This window comes from Eubalaena glacialis, chromosome 18 (assembly GCF_028564815.1).
Source record: "Eubalaena glacialis isolate mEubGla1 chromosome 18, mEubGla1.1.hap2.+ XY, whole genome shotgun sequence".
NCBI lineage: Eukaryota > Metazoa > Chordata > Mammalia > Artiodactyla > Balaenidae > Eubalaena > Eubalaena glacialis.
In genome coordinates, this window is record NC_083733.1 from 12,239,840 (window position 1) to 12,263,372 (window position 23,533).

Genomic DNA, 23,533 nt, shown 5'->3' on the forward strand with positions numbered 1-23,533 from the left:
ATGTGTAAACCTCTACCCTTAATCTCACACCATATACAAAAATTATGTTGTGTCATAGACCAATTTTAGGAGCTTAATTTATAAAATTCTAGGAGAAAACATAAGCAGGGCTTCCCTGGTGGCGCAGTGGTTAAGAATCCGCCTGCCAATGCAGGGGACACGGGTTCGAGCCCTGGTCCGGGAAGATCCCACATTCCGCAGAGCAACTAAGCCCAAGCGCCACACCTACTGAGCCTGCACCCCAGAGCCCGCAAGCCACAACTACTGAGCCCACATGTTACAACTACTGAAGCCCGCATGCTTAGAGCCCGGGCTCCTCAACAAGAGAAGCCACCGCAGGGAGAAGCCCGTGCACCGCAACGAAGAGTAGCCCCCGCTCGTTGCAACTAGAGAAAGCCCGTGAGCAGCAATGCAGACCCAATGCAGCCAAAAACAAATAAATAAATAAATAAATTTATCTTTAAAAAAATAAGCAAAAATCTTAGTGATCCTGGTGTTGGCAAGGTTGCTTAAATACAACACAAAGAGCACAAAGTTTTTTTTTAATGTAAAAAATTGGACTTCATCTATATATATTTTGCGTTGCTAGAAAAAGGTCTCCAGGAAAATGTTATATACATTGTCTGTAGTCAGGATGCCCAGTGAGGGGAGAAGCCAGGGGCTGGCAGGTAGGTCCCCACCAGCCCAGGACCCTGAAAGCCCCACATTCAGACTGCACAGGGGCAGCCTCATTCTGCCACCAGCGTCCCCCCCGTGCAGCAGAGGGTGGAGCCCACGCTTCCACCTCCCACGACCAGGGCCTAGGTTTGCTCATCTTTGGAATAGGGGGGAGTGTGAGCCAGGCTAGTGTCCACAGCACTCTCATTCACAGTGTGCTGGTACAGCTGTGTCCTTGGTGCAGGGTCACTCACCCTTGGCTAAGCTGTTGGGTGCACCTCCCCTGCCTGGAACCAGCTCAGTCCAAGCAGCCAGATCAGGCTCCTGGTTTGAGTGCTGTGACCAGACCTGGCTCCAAACAAAGCCGTGTCCCATGTAAAGACAAAGCATATTTCTGTGTGGAGGTGGCGAGTGTGGAAACAACGGGCACTAGGGGATGGCAAGAGAGCTTGAGTTTGTGATCTGTCCTGGGCCAGGTCCTGATTGTGCTCCCACCTCCCTCATTCCCACCTCAGCCTGAAGCCCCCTCTCCCAAGGAGGGACAGGATCAGAAATGAAAGGAGGGGCTTCCCTGATGGTGCAGTGGTTAAGAATCCGCCTGCCAATGCAGGGGACATGGGTTCGAGCCCTGGTCCAGGAAGATCCCACATGCTGCAGAGCAACTAAGTCCGTGCACCACAACTACTGAGCCTGCACTCTAGAGCCCACAAGCCACAACTACTGAAGCCCGCATGCCTAGAGCCCGTGCTCCGCAACAAGAGAAGCCACCACAATGAGAAGCCCGCGCACCGCAACGAAGAGTAGCCCCCACTCGCCGCAACTAGAGAAAGCCCGCGCGCAGCAACGAAGACCCAACGCAGCCAATAAATTAATTAATTAATTAATTTAAAAAAAAGAAATGAAAGGAGATGAAGAACAAGTGTCAGGAAATATTGGACATGAGGGTTCTTATTGCAGTGATTGAAAGGTTCTAAAGCACATTAATGCTGATTGTTGCACCACTCAGTAAATTTACTTAAATCACTGAATCATACATTTGGTAAGGGCAAATTTTTTATGTGTAAAATGTACCTAAATAAAGCTGTTTGAAAAAAGAGCATTGGCCAGGGATTACTGTATTTGTCCCTCTCCCTCAGCTCAGCTGAGGTCTGCCTGGTTGCCACAATGCTCTCAACACTCTCTGAAGTCTGCTGTGAGCAGCAGCGTTCTGGACACGAGGTAGTGCTGCAGTATTCGTGACGCTGTGTGTCCTGCCGGTCCAGGAGATGTGGAGCTGGGCAGTGGCGACACTTTCAGGGGACCTCAGACCAGGCCTAGCTCTCCGCTCATTGCTGTATTTGATGGGAGTCGAGATGGTCATGGTCGGAATTATCAAGGTCTGACTTCATTCAAATAGAGACAAACTAGACACTGGAGACTCTGCCCCTCTGGAGGAAAGACAACATATCTTTACACTTTGCCTAACTGAAAATGAATTTGAAGGGCATGAGTCAACTTCAGTGGAACCCCTTTGGGAGACCACAGTATCAGTAATAAGAAAATTAGAAGCCATGAATAAAGACCTAGAAACATCTAACCTTTTTCTTAGGTGTAAAGTGGACATTCCAAAAACTACCAAAAGAGGACAAATCTCAAAATGTAAAACAAGTTGAGCTAATGGCTGGCATTACCAGAAAAATCTGGTCCTTAACAAGGTACAGCAGAGGACACACAAAATTCAAGTAGTTGCTCCTGTTATATCCTTCAAAATCCATCAGGAAAATGAAGAAGAAATTCAGGTATCTCTATAAGGAAAAGTCTCATCTTCAAGGAAGCCTAACACTGTTTTCAAGAGAAGCTGAATGAGTGAAAAGAGTGAGCACATTTACTATACAGAATAAAAAGATATTACAAAACTTTTTTTAAAAAGCCAGATCAAGCTTCTGGGTGAACTTTGGGGAAGAAGGAGTATTGGGCTTCTGCTCCTGGAGAAGACACATGGGTGGTAGGAGCTTGGAATTGGATGTAACAAGTTCACCAGAAAACAGAGACCACATGGATGACAAATCAAAGGGAGTTTTGAAGACTACGACTGATGTGACTGAGTTAAATACTTATTTAAAAACTCTTGAAGAAAAAAGAAACCAACTGCATACTAACTGAACTGAGGAATATGAAATAATTGATGCCCTTAAATTTCATATGAAATGTCTCCAAACTGGGAAAGCTTCACTGCAGTCAGAAAAAAAGCACAGTTAGAAAGGGACATGTCACAGCTCTAGTGGAAACTTAAAGTCCTCCTTGAACCGTATCAGGAAAAAAATAATGTTCACCAGACACCTGATTTAGAGGGAACATACCTGCAAAGAAAGGTACAGTAGAATCTTTCAAAAGCAGACGACAAAACCAGCCAGCTGTTAATGTGAAGAGATGGACATCTACAGAATACAAGCCAGAATTCTCTTTTTTTGGGGGGGGGGGCGCGGGCGGGGGGACGGCACTGCGCAGCATGTGGTATCTTACTTCCCCGACGAGGGACTGAACCGGGGATCGAACCCAGGCCCTTGGTAGTGAGAGCGAGGAGTCCTAACCACTGGACCTCCAGGGAATTCCCAAGCCAGAATTCTTTCAGGAAAATGTGGAAGAATCACACATTATCAAAGCCTATTTAGAGAAAAGTTCATGACAATGAGTTGAAAGCTCTGTTGGCTGAATTCTGTGTAGTGTCCCTCCATAACTTAAGAAAATGTATACCTGAGACAAATAAACTGAGGAAGAACGTAAGGTTTTGTAAAAGATCCTTATGTCCCTGATGTTTCACACAGGACAGGGGGAGAGGACAGACAGGACTATCAGGCATCCTCTGGATGTCCAGATCCTCAAGGAAGGAGCAGCCCCAGGCTGAGGCTCGTTGAGGACCCAACGTCCCTCCAAGGACCAGGACCCCAGGGGACAGATGCCTCCAGGAGGTCAGCTTCATCCTGACAGAGCAGATCTTTCTCAAGATCAAAAGAGAGTGTGCCCTGGTGCAGACAGCAGCTAGGGACTTTCTCTTGATTCAACAAATCATGGGATCGGAATTGAACTGGTCCAGGCTCTGATTCTGCACCTTACCCCTTGTCAAATGTGAGAGGTTTTAGAAAGGCTTAAGGGAGCAGCTCAGGAGAAGAGAACTCTCTGGTCTTCCCCCTGTTCCAGAAATTCAGGAAGAAATTGCCTGGGAATCTTCTCCATGGAGGGACTTCCCTGGCCCCGCACATCTCGCCATCTTCCATCAGCCACAAGAAATGATTTTATACCAAAGGCTGTCCACACAGCCTGAAAGCAGAAGTGAGTCACCTTAGAATTGATCCCACTTTCTATTGAGCCTGCAACTATAGAACCAGAACCACAGCCAGACGCTCTTTCTCTCTCTGCTAAAATAATTTTCTTTTTCTCTATTTTAGCTTTATTGCTATTAAGTGATTATATAATGTCTAAAATGAAAACCACATGGGATTATGCTTCGGGGATAATTTTCTATGCCTGTATATTATTTCAGTGTGACACTAAATTAATTGCTTCCATTTTATTTTATTTGCAAGCAGTGTAATTACAGTTTGTTGTTTTTAACAGGTGTTCTAAAATAATCCAGGAAACCAGCAAATATTTTATTTTGACTTCCTTTTAAAATAATTTATGTTTTTTTCTCTATTGGTTTTTTTTGTTTGTTTGTTTGTTTTTTTGGCTGCCTTGGGTCTCTGTTGCCACGCACGGGCTTTCTCTAGTTGCGGCAAGCAGGGGCTACCCTTTGTTGCAGTGCACGGGCTTCTCATTGCAGTGGCTTCTCTTGTTGTGGAGCACGGGCTCCAGGTGCACAGGCCTCAATAGTTGCAGCATGCGGGCTCAGCAGTTGTGGCTCACAGGCTCCAGAACGCAGGCTCAGTAGCTGTGGCACACGGGCCTAGCTGCTCTGCAGCATGCGGGATCCTCCCGGACCAGGGACCAAACCCGTGTACCCCGCACCGGCAGGCGGATTCTTAACCACTGAGCCACCAGGGAAGCCCTCTCTATTGGTTTATTGCCATTATACAAAGTGACACACACATCTCAAAAGGAGACCTGATAGGTTTATAATGTTTAGGATTGTGTTGTACCTGTTGTGAAAGTGAATCACATATAACACTGAAGCCACAGCTGTTTTAACCTCCACAACCTAAACTCCTTAGGGTGTTGACTAGAAGCAACCTTAGCCTTGACTCTGAAAGCTGCCCCCGGGGAAAGGGAGGGCTGACTGAGTTCACAGGTCAAACCCAGCCACTCTTCACCCAGCCCTGCCCCAGACAATATTATGAAGGTGACAAGGTTTTTTCAGGACCCCTGATTCCCTTGCCTGTCCCTGTCCTGTGTGCTGTACCACTCCACCCCATCACAAGCCTGGATTTGGGATTGGGAAGGACCTCAGAAGCCAGAGTCAACCCTCACCACTCCCTCCCTGAGCTTTCTCACCTTCACAACTGTGCAGTCAGTGGAACATTTAAAAACCCTAAATGAGGGCTTCCCTGGTGGCACAGTGCTTAAGAACCCGCCCGCCAATGAAGGGGACACTGGTTCAAGCCCTGTTCCAGGAAGAACCCACATGCCCGTGCACCACCACTACTGAGCCTGTGCTCTAGAGCCCACGAGCCACAACTACTGAGCCCACGTGCCACAACTACTGAAGCCCGCAGGCCTAGAGCCCGTGCTCCACAACAAGAGAAGCCACCGCAGTGAGAAGCCAGGGTACCACAATGAAGACCCAATACAGCCAAAAATAAATAAATTAAATAAATAAATAAATAAAACCCTAAGTGAGACCATGAGGCCACCCTGCTCAAAGCCCGTCAATGCCTCCAAGTCACACTGAGACTCAAATCCATGCTTCCATGACCCCCCCAAGGTGGTGCATGTCCTGGTCCAGGCATGTACATGCCCAAGCTCCTCCTAACAGCCACTGGCCATCCTTCTGTTCAATTAGCATCTCAAGCTCACTTGTGTCATTCCCTCTGTCAGAAGCACCTTTCCACAGATAGGTGGGTGCTCCCTCCTTCATTTAGGTACCAATTCTGATCCTGTTTTCTTAAAGTGGCCTTTACCGACCACTGTAGCTTAGTGATGGCATTTCATCCACCCCTCTCTATTCCTTTGCCCTATTTATTGCCTCCTAGCAGTCATCCTTCCTGAAATCGTTTTATTTCCATGTTTATTCATGTCTACTTTCTGCATCACCCTCTGCACTATAATGGCCAATAGGACAGAGAGATTATCTTACTTCCACTGAGTCCTCTCCTGTCTGGCATGTGACAGGAGCTCATTAAGGATTTGAGAAACTGAGCAAGAAATTAACGAGTCCAGTGGGAAGACCCATGAGATCTCAGACCTGCCCAAACATCAGAGTAAGGCCATTCTGGGCCTCCAGTGCAGGACCTCCTTGGAGCCTGACCTGGGACCCAGCTGCTCCCACTACCTGAATGTTCCCAGAGGAACACAGCTTATGTCCCAGAAACTGCTCCTCTCTCACGAGTGGGTTTCAGGCCAAAGACTGTGCATTCACACGGTCCATGTGGAGGGCAGGGGAAGCTCCAGGTTGCAGGGAAGCAGGGAAGTGGTATTAAGGAAAGAGACATGGTGGGGTGGCCACTGCCTCCTGTACCGCAGTATTGAGCAGGAAAGAGCTGGGGTGCCTTTGTGGTAAAGGAAAAGCCGCTGGGCCTCAGGGGCCCAGATTACTTCACTGGTTCGGACAGTCAGTCCCTAGCGAGGAGGGGCCTGCAAGCGTTTAACACCCAGCTCCTCCTGGGAGTCATGACTAATATCTGCAAGGCAAGAAGTCACAAAGCACAGACCCTCATAAGAGCTCCATGCTGTCTTCTACTTCATCACCTGTAAGCCCCGCTGATGGCTCCCCTCTAGTACAAGGGTTACATGCAGAGATGAGGAAACAGGTTCAAACGAGCTCCAAATTATGAAACATTGAGAGGTGGTTATCAGCTCAGAAACTTAAACCCGCTCCCTGGAATCCCTCAGCTCTAACACAGAGACATGCAGGTTAAATGAGATGAATTTATGCAAAACTCTTAGCACATGGTAAAATAAGTTGCTACGTTTATCATCACACTCATAACCGGCATTGAATCTGGGACTTCCATCCCCAAATCCCATTCATTTTCCACTCTCTGAAAAGCTGTTTTGCCTCTGTTTATGCTTTTTTTTTCCCAATTATTTTTTTTAATTGAAGTACAGCTGATTTACAATGTTGTGTTAGTTTCCAGTGTATAACAAGGTGATTCAGATATAGATATATATTCTTTTCAGATTCTTTTCCATTATAGGTTATTACAAGATATTGAGTACAGTTCCCTGTGCTATACAGTAGGACCTTGTTGTTTATGTATTTTATATATAGTAGTGCGTATCTGTTAATCCCAAACTCCTAATTTATCCCTCCCCCTCCTTTCTCCTTTGGTAACCATAAGTTTGTTTTCTGTGTCTGTGAGTCTATTTCTGTTTTGTAAATAAGTTCATTTGGATCATTTTTTTAGATTCCACATATAAGTGACGTTATATGATATTTGTCTTTGTCTTACTTCACTTAGTATGATAATCTCTAGATCCATCCATGTTGCTGCAAATAGCATTATTTCATTCTTTTCTATGGCTCAATAATATTCCACTGTATATATGTACCACATCTTCTTTATCCATTCATCTGTCAATGGACATTTACATTGTTTCCATGTCTTGGCTATTGTGAGTAGTGCTGTCTACAAGAGACCCACTTCAGACGTAGGGACACATACAGACTGAAAGTGAGGGGATGGAAAAAGATATTCCATGCAAATGGAAATCAAGAGGAAGCTGGAGTAGCAATTCTCATATCAGACAAAATAGCTTTAAAATAAAGACTATTACAAGAGACAAAGAAGGACACTATATAATGATCAAGGCATCAATCCAAGAAGAAGATATAACAATTGTAAATATTTATGCACCCAACATAGGAGCACCTCAATACATAAGGCAAATACTAACAGCCATAAAAGGGGAAATCGACAGTAACACAATCATAGTAGGGGACTTTAACACCCCACTTTCACCAATGGACAGATCATCCAATATGAAAATAAATAAGGAAACACAAGCTTTAAATGATACATTAAACAAGATGGACTTAATTGATATTTATAGGACATTCCATCCAAAAACAACAGAATACACATTATTCTCAAGTGCTCATGGAACATTCTCCAGGATAGATCATATTTGCGTCACAAATCAAGCCTTGGTAAATTTAAGAAAATTGAAATGGTATCAAGTATCTTTTCTGACCACAACGCTATGAGACTAGGTATCAATTACAGGAAAAAATCTGTAAAAAATACAAACACATGGAGGCTAAACAATACACTACTTAATAACCAAGTGATCACTGAAGAAATCAAAGAGGAAATCAAAAAATACCTAGAAAGAAATGACAATGAAAACACGATGATTCAAAACCTATGGGATGCAGCAAAAGCAGTTCTAAGAGGGAAGTTTATAGCAACACAATCCTATCTTAAGAAACAAGAAACATCTCAAACAACCTAACCTTACACCTAAAGCAATTAGAGAAAGAAGAACAAAAAAACCCCAAAGTTAGCAGAAGGAAAGAAATCATATAGATCAGATCAGAAATAAATGAAAAAGAAATGAAGGAAACAATAGTAAAGATCAATAAAACTAAAAGCTGGTTCTTTGAGAAGATAAACAAAATTGATAAACCATTAGCCAGACTCATCAAGAAAAAAAGGGAGAAGACTCAAATCAATAGAATTAGAAATGAAAAAGGAGAAGTAACAACTGACACTGCAGAAATACAAAGGATTCTGAGAGATTACTACAAGCAACTATAAGCCAATAAAATGGACAACATGGAAGAAATGGACAAATTCTTAGAAAAGCACAACCTTCCGCGACTGAACCAGGAAGAACTAGAAAATATGAACAGACCAATCACAAGCACTGAAATTGAAACTGTGATTAAAAATCTTCCAACAAACAAAAGCCCAGGACCAGATGGCTTCACAGGCGAATTCTATCAAACATTTAGAGAAGAGCTAACACCTATCCTTCTCAAACTCTTCCAAAATATAGCAGAGGGAGGAACACTCCCAAACTCATTCTATGAGGCCACCATCACCCTGATATCAAAATCAGACAAAGATGTCACAAAGAAAGAAAACTACAGGCCAATATCACTGATGAACATAGATGCAAAAATCCTCAACAAAATACTAGCAAACAGAATCCAACAGCACATTAAAAGGATCATACACCATGATCAAGTGGGGTTTATCCCAGGAATGCAAGGGATATACACAAATCAATATATGCAAATCAATCAATGTGATACACCATATTAACAAATTGAAGGAGAAAAATGATATGATCATCTCAATAGATGCAGAGAAAGCTTTTGACAAAATTCAACACCCATTTATGATTAAAACCCTCCAGAAAGTAGGCATAGAGTGAACTTTCCTCAACATAATAAAGGCCATATATGACAAACCCACAGCCAACATCGTCCTCAATGGTGAAAAACTGAAACCATTTCCACTAAGATCAGGAACAAGACAAGGTTGCCCACTCTCATCACTATTATTCAACATAGTTTTGGAATTTTTAGCCACAGCAATCAGAGAAGAAAAAGAAATAAAAGGAATCCAAATTGGAAAAGAAGAAGTAAAGCTGTCACTGTTTGCAGATGACATGATACTATACATAGAGAATCCTAAAGATGCTACCAGAAAACTACTAGAGCTAATCAATGAATTTGGTAAAGTAGCAGGATACAAAATTAATGCACAGAAATCTCTAGCATTCCTATAAACTAATGATGAAAAATCTGAAAGTGAAATTAAGAAAACACTCCCGTTTACCATTGCAACAAAAAAGAATAAAATATCTAGGAATAAACCTACCTAAGGAGACAAAAGACCTGTATGCAGAAAATTATAAGACACTGATGAAAGAAATTAAAGATGACACAAATAGATGGAGAGATATCCCATGTTCTTGGATTGGAAGAATCAACGTTGTGAAAATGACTCTACTACCCAAAGCAATCTACAGATTCAATGCAATCCCTATCAAACTACCACTGGCATTTTTCACAGAACTAGAACAAAAAATTTCACAATTTGTATGGAAACACAAAAGACCCCGAATAGCCAAAGCAATCTTGAGAAAGAAAAACGGAGCTGGAGGAATCAGGCTCCCTGACTTCAGACTATACTACAAAGCTACAGTAATCAAGACAGTATGGTACTGGCACAAAAACAGAAATATAGATCAATGGAACAAGATAGAAAGCCCAGAGATAAACCCACGCACATATGGTCACCTTATCTTTGATAAAGGAGGCAGGAATATACAGTGGAGAAAAGACAGCCACTTCAATAAGTGGTGCTGGGAAAACTGGACAGGTACATGTAAAAGTATGAAATTAGAACACTCCCTAACACCATATGCAAAAATAAACTCAAAATGGATTAAAGACCTAAATGTAAGGCCAGACACTATCAAACTCTTAGAGGAAATCATAGGCAGAACACTCTATGACATACATCACAGCAAGATCCTTTTTGACCCATCTCCTACAGAAATGGAAATAAAAACAAAAATAAACAAATGGGACCTAATGAAACTTAAAAGCTTTTGAACAGCAAAGGAAACCATAAACAAGGCGAAAAGACAACCCTCAGAATGGGAGAAAATATTTGCAAATGAAGCAACTGACAAAGGATTAATCTCCAAAATTTACAAGCAGCTCATGCAGCTCAATATCAAAAAAAACAAACAACCCAATCCAAAAATGGGCAGAAGACCTAAATAGACATTTCTCCAAAGAAGATATACAGCTTGCCAACAAACACATGAAAGAATGCTCAACATCATTAATCATTAGAGAAATGCAAATCAAAACTACTATGAGATATCATCTCACACCAGTCAGAATGGCCATCATCAAAAAAAATCTACAAACAATAAATGCTGGAGAGGGTGTGGAGAAAAGGGAACCCTCTTGCACTGTTGGTGGGAATGTAAATTGATACAGCCACTATGGAGAACAGTATGGAGGTTCCTTAAAACACTAAAAATAGAACTACCATACGACCCAGCAATCCCACTACTGGGCATATACCCAGAGAAAACCATAATTCAAAAAGAGTCATGTACCACAATGTTCATTGCAGCACTATTTACAATAGCCAGGACATGGAAGCAACCTAAGTGTCCATCGACAGATGAATGGATAAAGAAGATGTGGCACATATATACAATGGAATATTACTCAGCCATAAAAAGAAACGAAATTGAGTTATTTGTAGTGAGTGGATGGACCTAGAGTCTGTCATACAGAGTGAAGTAAGTCAGAAAGAGAAAAACAAATACTGTATGCTAACACATATATATGGAATCTAAAAAAAAAAAAAAAAAAAGGTGGTCATGAAGAACCTAGGGGCAAGACAGGAATAAAGACACAGACCTACTAGAGAATGGACTTGAGGATATGGGAAGGGGGAAGGGTAAGCTGTGACAAAGTGAGAGAGTGGCATGGACATATATACACCACCAAACATAAAATAGATAGCTAGTGGGAAGCAGCTGCATAGCACAGGGAGATCAGCTCGGTGCTTTTTGACCACTAGAGGGGTGGGATAGGGAGGGTGGGAGGTAGGGAGACGCAAGAGGGAAGAGATATGGGGACATATGTATATGTATAACTGATTTACTTTGTTATAAAGCAGAAACTAACACACGATTGTAAAGCAATTATACTCCAATAAAGATGTTAAAAAAAAAAAATGGAGCTGGAGGAATCAGGCTCCCGGACTTCAGACTATACTACAAAGCTACAGTAATCAAGACAATATGGTACTGGCACAAAAACAGAAATATAGATCAATGGAACAGGATAGCAAGCCCAGAGATAAACCCACGCACCTGTGTTCAACTAATCTATGCAAAAGGAGGCAAGGATATACAATGGAGAAAAGACACTCTCTTCAATAAGTGGTGCTGGGAAATCTGGACAGCTACGCATAAAAGAATGAAATTATAACACTCCCTAACACCATACACAAAAATAAACTCAAAATGGATTAGAGACCTAAATGTAAGACTGGACACTATAAAACTCTTAGAGGAAAACATAGGAAGAACACTCTTTGACATAAATCACAGCAAGATCTTTTTTGACCCACCCCCCTAGAGAAATGGAAATAAAATCAAAAATAAACAAATGGGACCTAATGAAACTTAAAAGTTTTTTGCACAGTAAAGGAAACTACAAACAAGACGAAAAGACAACCCTCAGAATGGGAGAAAATATTTGCAAACGAATCAACGGACAAAGGATTAATCTCCAAAATATATAAACAGCTCATGCAGCTCAATATTACAAAAACAAACAACCCAATCCAAAAATGGGCAGAAGACCTAAATAGACATTTCTCCAAAGAAGACATACAGATGGCCAAGAAGCACATGAAAAGCTGCTCAACATCACTAATTATTAGAGAATTGCAAATCAAAACTACAATGAGGGAAAAAAAAAAAAACTACAATGAGGTATCACCTCACACCAGTTAGAATGGGCATCATCAGAAAATCTACAAACAACAAATGCTGGAAAGGGTATGGAGAAAACGGAACCCTCTTGCACTGTTGGTGGGAATGTAAATTGATACAGCCACTATGGAGAACAGTATGGAGGTTCCTTAAAAAACTAAAAATAGAATTACCATATGATCCAGCAATCCCACTACTGGGCATATACCCAGAGAAAACCACAATTCAAAAAGACACATGCACCCCAATGTTCATTGCAGCACTATTTACAATAGCCAGGTCATGGAAGCAACCTAAATGCCCACTGACAGACGAATGGATAAAGAAGATGTGGTACATATATACAATGGAATATCACTCAGCCATAAAGAGGAACAAAATTGGTTCATTTGTAGAGACATGGATGGATCTAGAGACTGTCATACAGAGTGAAGTAAGTCAGAAAGAGAAAAACAAATATCGTATATTAACACATATATGTGGAACCTAGAAAAATGGTACAGATGACTGGTTTGCAGGGCAGAAATTGAAACACAGATGCAGAGAACAAACGTATGGACACCAAGGGGGGAAAGTGGCGGAGGGGGGAGGGTGTGATGAATTGGGAGATTGGGATTGACATATATACACCAATATGTATAAAATGGATAACTAATAAGAACCTGCTGTATAAAAAAATAAATAAAATAAAATTCAAAAAAAAAAAGAAAGTGAATAACTTGGAAATGAATGGATGTTTTTGAGTTATGTTTTTTTTTAACTTATTTATTTATTTATTTATGGCTGTGTTGGGTCTTCACTTCTGTGCGAGGGCTTTCTCTAGTTGCGGCAAGTGGGGGCCATTCTTCATCGCGGAGCGCGGGCCTCTCACTATCGCGGCCTCTCTTGTTGTGGAGCACAGGCTCCAGACGCGCAGGCTCAGCAATTGTGGATCACGGGCCTAGTCGCTCCGCGGCATGTGGGATCTTCCCAGACCAGGGCTCGAACCCGTGTCCCCTGCATTGGCAGGCAGATTCTCAACCACTGCGCCACCAGGGAAGCCCCCTTGAGTTATGTTTTAATGTCCTTTTATTTTCAACATAATTATATTATTCATTTCATACTTCTGAAATTTTCAATAAGTTAATATTCTCATTTGAAAAATTGAAATTATTCACAAAATTAAACGCATATTTAAAAATTTTTTTTTCTGGTCAAAGGTATTTTATATAAATATTCAAGTTATAGTCAACTACATTCTTTTAATATAAAATGTGTGATCAATATAATATGTTGACAAGTGTTAACACTAATGGCATTAAATTTCACCGAAGTGTGTGACTCTTTAACTTACACTTCCATTTTAAACAATTTTGTGATGTTAATTGTTTTTGGAAAGTTTCTTCTGCACTTTCACTTATCCAGGTGGCAGACTATTTCATGACCCTTTCCATTATATTATGGTTTCATAAGCTATTCTCTTTTTTACAACAGTTTTATTAAGGTATCCTTTTAGGGTGTGCAATCCAGTGGTTTTTAATATATTCAAAGAGTTGTGCAACCATCAACATCAGCTAATTTTTAAAATTTTTCATAATCTCTAAAGAGAAATCCCCTATCAATTAGCAGTCAGTCCCCATTCTCCCTTCTCCCAGTCCCTAGAAACTGCTAACCTACTTTCTGTCTTCTATGGATTTGTCCATCCTGGACATTTCATAGAAATGGAATCAAACAATGTGTGTCCTTTTGTATCTGGCTTCTTTCAGCATAATGTTTGCAAGGTTCATCCATGTTATAGCGTGTATTCATTGATATGTCTGAATAACACTGCATTGTATAGATATCCCACATTTTATTTATCCACTCATTAGTTGAATTAGTCTCATATGCTAACATTCAGTAATTATGAACATCTTTCCTTGTCATTCTTCTCCTTAAGTAAAGTAAAGAGCTTGAGAACAAAATCTGGGCAATAGAAAGAAGGCATGCCCTCCTGGAGGAGAAAAGAAGCCCTCAGATCACAAAAAAAAAAAAAAAGAATGGGCAAGACTTGTTTCATGAAGAGGCACTGTAAACCCATGAGGAAATCTGTCTCTAAGGGAGTCAGCTCACTGTGCACAGGTGAGAATGACTCAATAGTCAACTTGGCCCCCAAAGTTTATCAAAAAGAATGTGTGTGAACACACACACACACACACACACACACTTTCCTGTTGGACCCAGTGAGCAGAGTGTCATTTTATTCTGTTAGATCGTGAATGGTTTAAACATTTATTTTCAGAGTAAGAGCTAAAATCTTTTTCCTTTTTTCTAAATTGAAGTGCTTTTTCAGTACTGTGAATATTTTATGCAAAATGCTTTTCATGATAGAAATTTCTATTTCACATCAGTTTCATTACCTCCTCGGAATATTCTCAGATGTGCTATAGGATAAGCGCTCCAACACGTGAATGTGGGGTCACTGCTCAGCCCTTTGTTTCTCCCTTGCCCCCTCCAAGCTGGCACCTGGCAGTGAGGGAGCCTCAGTATTTCCAGCCCTCAACCCTGTGGGGCAGACAGTTAAGCAGTTTCTAGGGCTGAGATGGCTGACGTGAGAGTGGGAGGGGGAGGCAACAGGTGGAGGATAGTTGCAGAGAAGGGAGGAAAGTGACATCTATTCCTGATGGAGGAAGGGAGGGGTCAGACATCAGAAGAGAATGGAAAGGAGGTGGTTCTCAGGGGGATGGCCCAGGACTCCCTGGCTGCTGGATCCTGGTTTCTTCCCTTTGCAGAAGGTCCTGGATGCCATCAGCCCAGGTACCCCTCCTCCCCCAGTCAGGCTCACTGTGGCTCCATCATATTCTGACAATGCCTTTCTTTTCCTTCTCTTTACCCTGGACCTGTATTTGAAGGCAGACACCACGACGGACCCAGCAGATGGGCTGTAATTCTCCAACTCACCTCCTGCCCCCACTTCTCCATGAAATGTGTGAGAAAGAATGAAGCCAGTCCTGATATCCGGGAGCCAGCCTAGTACCCTCAGTTATATCTTGGGGTTCTTCTGCAGAACACACCTGTTTTTATAGACTATCAACATTAGGCAAGTCCACTCTAATCAGGATGGATCAAGACACAAACAAGATCACTTTGTGGTCCTGTCTGAACAGACAAATTGGAACATCATCTAAACCACAAAATCCCAACCATCCACTCTCCAGACCAGTATGAGTGCCATTACATCTCTAGCCTTGCTCAAGTTTCCCTCCCTACCAATAAGATTTATTAAAATACCAATCATAGAATTATCCCTGTTTTGTGACAGCATGCAGTCCAGAGAAAATGTCTGTTTCCATGAAGTCACTCAAAATCACCTGGCATAACTGGAAACCCTATAATAAGGCCCTTCAGCAGGGGCAATAACTTCTAAACCATGAAGGATTTGGGGGGACCCACAAGGAACTCGGCAGCAGGACAGGGAACAGTGCTGTTGGTGGCCCCTAGAAATGGTCAGAACAAATCCCTTCAGCCACTGCAGACTGGGGTGGGGCCATCAGGAAAATTCTGGCTGGGAAAATGCCCTCCCACTCCCCCTCTCCTCCTATAGTGGCTGGGCCATGTGGTCCATTGGTCACCCTCATTACGGAAACTGTGGTTGGACTCCACTGCCACGTCCACCTAAGGTTTGTTTGTCCACAGTATCCATAAAAGTGAGTTGAAGCAGTAGGTGGAGCTGCCCTGGCTCAGAAAGTCTAGCTACTGAACCATGTCACTGCTGCCACCAGCCTGACCCCATACTCTTGAGGGAAGTGCTATTCAGCTTGGCGATGCTCCCCTGTCCTGCGTCATGGGCCAAAAGTCCAACACAGAGGAGCTGTGGGCAGGCGGTGGGTGGTGGAAGGACAGAGCACCCAGCAGGGCAGCAGCCCAGGTCCAAGAGCATGATTCCTTCAGTGGTGACCTGCAGGACAGTGTGCCTGGGAGACTCCTCCTGGCCTGCTCAGAGCCTTCCAGGGACTCAAGGCTGCTGCTGCCTTGGTTTCTGGAACATTTGCCTGTCTCTGTGTGGCAGAGGATGGCATCATGAGAACATGAGAAATGTAGGGAGATGCTGGGTGACTGCAGCTGCCTCAAAGGCTAGTCCTTGGCTGCCCCTGCTTTCTGAGGCGCCCAAAACATGGCGCCCCTGCTGGATCTTCTTTGGGCCCCATGCACGTGTCCTGAGCCCAAGGTCCCTCCTGCTTCCATGTCAGGGGCATCATAGGTTTACCATTCAGTGTCATGTTGTACTTCCGGGGACAGAGGTTGAAGGCCATGGGGGGAAACCTAGGGATGCAGTAAATGCAGTAAAACCTAGGGATGCAGGGGTAGCCCCTCCTGAAAGCAGCTTAGCACAGGGATCACCAGAGTACTGCACATCCTGGCATGTGCCATCCACCCCAGCTGCCCTGTGGGTGATTATGAGGTGGCCTGGGAGGCTCTGAAATTGCGTCTCCACAGGCTCTTGGGTATGTGGATGGTGGGTGGTGGGTCTCCGATTCAGGCTGGGCTGTCAGTGCCCCTGGCCATTTTCACAGCTGCTGAGGCCTCCTTCCAGTGAACAAGTCTGTTTGCTGTCATCAAACTTGGCCTTGATGTTGCCCCATCCATGGCTTCGTCCGTCCATAGTGACTTATCTCCGACTGAGGTGAAATTGGCACCTAACTTGCAGCGGGATTGGAAGTCGGAAGACAGGCTTGTTCAGTGAAAACTACATATTGTGGCAGCCACTCTTTGTGCATCTGGCTCCAGCTCGAAGCTCTGAAGCTGGAACTGAGAGGCCGTCTTGAACTTGCACACAACAGTGCTGGATCTGCAACTGCTCCAGTGTGTCCTGCAAACACAGGACACTCCTGTGGACCTCACTGCCGCTGTGGTTCCTGACCTGAGTGCTGCAGATCTCTGCCCAGTACGGGCTTTCCTAGCCATGCATGACCTGCTCACCGTGGGCACACCCCACAGCACCATATTCCCCACCTGCTTGGGCCTGAGGGGCTGGAGCCTGAGGAGGGCTGCAACCCCTGCTGGCAGTCTGGGGAAGATTTCCCTTCTTACTTGGACCTCACTCAGGGTTGAGACCCTCCAGGCTACAGCTCCCATGAAACAAGAGCAGATGAGGGAGTTAAATGAGGATTAGAGAAGTTAAATGAAATAATTAGGGTCAGACAACAAATATGTGGTCAAATGACAATTGCTTCCCTTATCTGTGGACATCAGTGCATGTAAGAATTATGTGCATGTATGTGTGGGATGTCAGAAAGGACATCATTAATTCACCCCAATGGGGCAGCTTGAGTAAAGCAACAGTTGTAGTAACGATGCATTATGCTGGTGGGACAGCTGGGAGCCTCTTCTGTAGGGCAGAGAGGGTCTCTTAGTGAACAAGAGTGGGTTGCATATTCCGAAGAGCCTTGATTTACACATAAACCACAGGACCACTGCCTCTAGTGGCGGAGGTTGTGGTTCTGGAAAAGTGCAGTGCACAAATGGAAAAGTGAAATCATGAGTGCAGCCCTGGGATAGACAGCTTTTATTTTTCACATGCTTCACCCACTGTCAGAAGAAAGTCTGTCTTGACCCCCCTTTTGTCCCATCTACTACAAGCGTTGGCGTATCTCATCCCTCTCTGATGGGGTACAAACCTGTGCTGTCATAGTTATTCTGAGTCAAAGTGCCGTCCATTATATTGGCCCTAAGACTGCGGAATGGTCTTCACTTTTTAATAAACAAATAGATTAGAATCTGGGTAACTAAATCCAGAAAGGTCATTGTTTTACTTTCTTCCTAAAGTACAAATAAACATCTTCTCCAGGATTAAGGAAACAGTTGGATAGATTCACTCTTTTCTCCCACACGTAGGCAACATCCCGAGTCTCTAGCCCCTAAATCCAAGAGATTCCTTCATTTTCTGCACATCAGATGACCACCTGAGCAAACAGCTTCCCATGGTTTTCATCATGGTGGGTCCTGTCCTATGTACAGTACCTCCTTAGGCTTCATACCTGACACAAGGACAAGTCTCTTGGAATTCTTCATTTAGAAAATGGATTTCATGCCCTTCTAAATTTCACAAAAATTTACTGCAGTTGAAAAAAAAACAGGGTTGGGGGAGGCTATTAAACAAAATTATAACAAATGGGTTTCTGGAAATGTTCAGATAATTGTTGTTTTTTTTTTTTTCCACTGTACACTTTAAGATTTATTGATTGATTGCTATGTTGGGTCTTCGTTTCTGTGCGAGGGCTTTCTCTAGTTGCGGCAAGCGGGGGCCACTCTTCATCGCGGTGCGCGGGCCTCTCACTATCGCGGCCTCTCCTGTTGCGGAGCACAGGCTCCAGATGCGCAGGCTCAGTAGTTGTGGCGCACGGGCTTAGTTGCTCCGCGGCATGTGGGATCTTCCCAGACCAGGGCTCGAACCCGTGTCCCCTGCATTAGCAGGCAGATCCTCAACCACTGCGCCACCAGGGAAGCCCCCAGATAATTGTTTTTTTAAAAAAGACAACTCTGGTCATAGAACTTAAAGATACAAAAAGCAAATTTGTATATCCATCACCTTAGTCTCAATTATGTTATTGTAATAAGTGACCTTAAACACTAATGACTCACCTATTTCTCACTCATCCTTCTGGGATTCAGGTTAATGGTATCATTATCGAGGACTAAGAAGGCGCATGGTAGTGAGAAGAGAACGATGGCCCCAAAAGATGGAGGATTCTGCTCAGAGATGGCACACGCTGCCTCATTAAATCCATTCATATTTTACTGGCTGAAAGAAATCACAAGGCAAAGACTGAAATCAACAATTTGGAAAGTATAAGCCTTTTGGAAGACATGGCCTGATTGGGCTGGTGCCATGAAATATTCAGTCCCTATATAATATAGTGCACGGGACTTTCCTGGTTGTGCACTGGTTAAGAATCCACCTGCCAATGCAGGGGACACGGGTTCGATCCCTGGTCTGGGAAGATTCCACATGCCGCGGAGCAACTAAGCCCATGAGCCACAAATAGTGAGCCTGCACTCTAGGACCCGTGAGCCACAGCTACTGAGCCCACATGCTGCAATTACTAAAGCCCGCGTGCCTAGAGCCCGTGCTCTGCAGCAAGAGAAGCCACAGTAATAAGAAGCCCACGCACCGCAACAAAGTTTAGCCCCCGCTTACCACAACTAGAGAATGCCCGCACAGAGCAACGAAGACCCAACACAGCCAAAAATCAATCAATCAATAAATAAAATTTTTAAAAAAAGAAATGACTTTTTTAAAATTTATTTGTTTATTTATTTATATTGCAGTCCATCTATTTGGTCAAAATTATTGGCTTCTATCCCTAAAGTACACAGAATAATCTTACCCTTCTCCACCAGGCACAGTATGAAAGATTTTTCCAAACACAGTTAGGACTCAAAGCCCAACACCTCCATTCACACTCAAAGCAGCTGAAAGATCCAGATATAACTCTTCCTCATCAAAATATCAAAGAACAAAAGCCCATGCTATGAGCCAGCTGGAACATGGACTGGATCAACGTAACATCCTCTCATGATATGGAAGAAGAGGAGGGACACTGCACCCATTGAAACGTAGCAACAGCAAGATTCAGATGGGGGGATGTTTTGAGGAAGAGCTCCCTTTAGCTGAGAATGCTTTTCCCCCTAGTTAGGTCAATGTCTGATCCAAGATGAAGTCCCTACACCAGATACTTGGATGTCCTTTATGTTGCTTGGCCTCATTTGTAGGGGCATTAGAGGCTATAGCTCTTTGAGGGTTTTACCATCTGGGTATAATATGAGGAGGTGCAGTACACAACATATTGTTTTTATCCAAGCTAAGTTTCTTTTAGTTAAAGCATGTGAATTTTCTGGTAATCGCACACATATAAGTCAACAAAGGGAAACACACACAATTAAAGACGAATTAACCTATCTAATTATATCTATTTCCAGGTGCAATTAGCCCATCCCCCAATTCATTGTGCCTAATTTTTCTGTTTCTCATCTTAAATATCTTGAGCTTATCACTGTCTGTGGCAAAAACACATACCATTTTTTTTCTGGTGGCAGTTTATAGTAATGCTGTCTTAAATAATAGAAGAATGATTGGTAAAAGTTATAATGCAATCACTGCTTTAAACCAAAGGTTTTAAGCCACAACCCAGGTTTGATTTTTGCTTTTTTTTAACTGTGTAAACTTTTTGTTAGAAAATATGTCTCCAAGTTCATATTTCCTCATATAAATGATACAAAGTCTGCCTGTACACGTTATCTTGCAGTTCATACAATCTTTCTATCCCCTTCCATTTTTCCTGTTAAGGAACACATTTCCTTCTGAGCTCATTTCTCTCTAGATGTTCCCAAGGCAATAGTAGCCAAGAGCACATGAGTCTTGACAGAGATATTCTGTTGTCTTTAAGTCAAGGCATAGAGTATTTGTCGCATTTCCTGCCTTCCAGTTTTTCACAGCTGACGTTTACCAAAAAAAATTTACAGCAGCAAAATTTACAGTTGCCATCTTTTCCAGATTCAATAAATTTTTCCATCACCCATGGTCTAGCCCCATGACAAATGCACATATATATTTTTTTCTTGTTAAAGTCATCACTTCAAAGTAAATAATTTAATAATTGTATCAGATGATTGTATTCAACCAGAGAAGCAGAATCAGTGTGTATGTGGAGATTTATTGCAAGGAATTGGCTTATGTGACTGCAGAGAAGCCTTGGCAAGTCTAAAATCCATAGGGCAGATAAGAACTCTTGGGCAAGAGCTGATGCATCTATCAATAGGCAGAATTTCTTCCTCTCACTGAAGCCTTCACTCAGTCCTTCTGGCCTCTCAGTTGATTGACTTAGGCCCACCCAGATTATATAGGATAATCTCCCTTAGTCAAGTGATTATGAACTTTAATCACATCCACAAAATACCTTCACAGAAACGCTGAGTAGGTGACTGTTTGAATTACTAGGGTCTGTAGCCTAGCCATACTGACACAAAACTGACCAGCTCTGTCCACACCTTGTCAACCTGGAAACCATACACATCTCCTGAAACCATAAATAATTTCCAAATAAAGATAATAACAAAGTGGTATTTCTGCCTAATATGGTGCAACTATCATGCCTACAAGAGAAACATGCTAATCCTTTCCCCAAAGAGGATGCAACATCCTTGGCTGATGTGAGTACTTCTCTTCTGATGCTCCTTAAATACAGTGATTTAATGTTAACTATTATTAATACATCTTATATTGGATCATCAGGGAATAACAGCAGGAAGAAAGCAAAATATTTTGTTAATATTTATACAATCATATTCATAATGCAATCCTCATAATTAGTATATCCTCATTTATGCAAATGGTCACATGGTAATAGCTGGTATTTTTAACTTTTCTTCTGTTAGGGAACCGTTGACCAAAACTGCCCACCTTGGCCAGGTATGATGATAACCGCTTGCCTGAGTTGTCTCACAGTAGGAGGTCTTGATAAAGAATGAAGTGCAACTAACCAGAATTCAGGAGGGGCCAAAAGGAGGAGGGAGGAGACGATATGTCCTGCCAACCTCCCAGAAGCCCTCACGCTGAAATCCATCTTGACTGAGAGATGGGTGCACCACCAGGAAGGACCCTGAGTCAGACGAAGTATGGGCCAATCAAGATGACTGGCCAGAGACAACCTGGAAACTAACCCCATTACCATAAAACCTGAGACAGTGAGCCACATGGCAGAGCAGTTCCCCTGGGTTCCCTTACCCTACTGCTCTCTACCCAAGTGCCCCTTCCCAATAAAGTCTTTTGCTTTGTCAGCATGTGTGTCTCCTTGGACAACGCATGTCCAAGTGTTAGACAATGCATGTCCAAGTGTTAGACAAGAGCCCACTCTCAGGCCCTGGAAGGGGTCCCCCCACTTCCTGCAACACTTCCACTATCAGTTCATATTTCCTTTGTCCTCAGCAACTACTTTGGATGGTTTTAGTTCTTTGCCTTGTCAGTGACCCAAATATATAGATATATATTTTTTATATTTATATATAAATGTATGTATATCTGTATATATATGATATATACAAACATACACCTATAAGAGTCTATTCTTATAGAACTACCTCCAGCACCGATGCCAAAAGCTCGGCCTCTGTGCACCAGTGCCAAATCGGATCTCAGAGACAGAGTTTTGGGTGAAGTAGAAAAGAATAGCTTTATTGCTTTGCCAGGCAAAGGGGACCACAGCAGGCTCATGCCCTGAAAAACTGAGTGTCCCAACCCAGGAGGATTTGGTGAGGAGTTTTATAGCAATGGTTCAAGGGTGGGGTTGTTAATAAGGATTAGGGTGTGTGCAGGGCCTGCATTCCTTTAATCTGGCCTCAGGTGGTCTCTTGAAGAGCTTCTCTGGTTTCTTTAATCTGGAATGAAGAATGCTAACATCTTCGATTTGTTGGGGGTTTGAGTTCTATAAAGAGCTCAAAGATATTGTTATGTGTATCCCTTGAAGCGGAACCAGGACCCTGCCCCAAGGCTGCACTAGTGTTTCTTGGCCGCTCCTCCCTTGTCTCTGCATCCCCTTCCTTCCCTGATTAGCAACTGTTTGAAAGACTTCCTTGCCCAGGAGCCCCACAGGGTCCTGCTCGGTTTCAGTACCAACATCTGTATCATTTAGTGTTCAACCGGAGAAACAGAATCAGTAGTGTTCTGAACTCAAGTCACATAGGGAACTTGTAAAATTATATACATACTTGTGTGTGTACATACATGCATACACATACACAAATAAAGACATTTATTAAATGGAAATGGCTTATACAATTGTGGGGGCTGGCTAGGCAAGAATGAGATTTCTAGGGCAGGCCCTTTGGAAGGGCAGGCCCTTTGGAAGGGCAGGCCCTTTGGAAGGGCAGGCCCTTTGGAAGGGCAGGCCCTTTGGAAGGGCAGGCCCTTTGGAAGGGCAGGCCCTTTGGAAGGGCAGGCCCTTTGGAAGGGCAGGCTGTAAGTCTCTGGCAGGAGATGAAGCTGCTGTCCATAGGCGTGATTTCTTTTACTTCAGGAATGCACCCAGATTTGCTCTTAAGACTTTTCGCTGATTGCATCAGCCCCACCCAGATTATCGAGGATAATCTCCTTTACTTAAATCCAACTGATTATATAATTCAATCAATTTATAGAATACCTTCACAGCAACACCTAGATCAGTGTTTTTTTTTATAACTGTGGAATATAGAACAGCCAAAGTAACACATAAACCCTACTAACAATAATGGAAAGAAATTTGTTTCA

The 23,533-nt window shown here is 43.0% G+C and overlaps 1 protein-coding gene across 1 annotated transcript in view; it reads left to right on the forward strand.

Annotated features, from left to right (window-relative positions):
- Positions 1-634: 634 nt before the first annotated feature.
- Positions 635-23,533, forward strand: part of DUXB (double homeobox B) — a 28,555-nt gene continuing 5,656 nt past the window's right edge. The window contains 2 exon segments of the mRNA XM_061172417.1: positions 635-668; positions 1,920-2,033. Coding sequence (XP_061028400.1) covers positions 635-668; positions 1,920-2,033 — 148 coding nt within the window.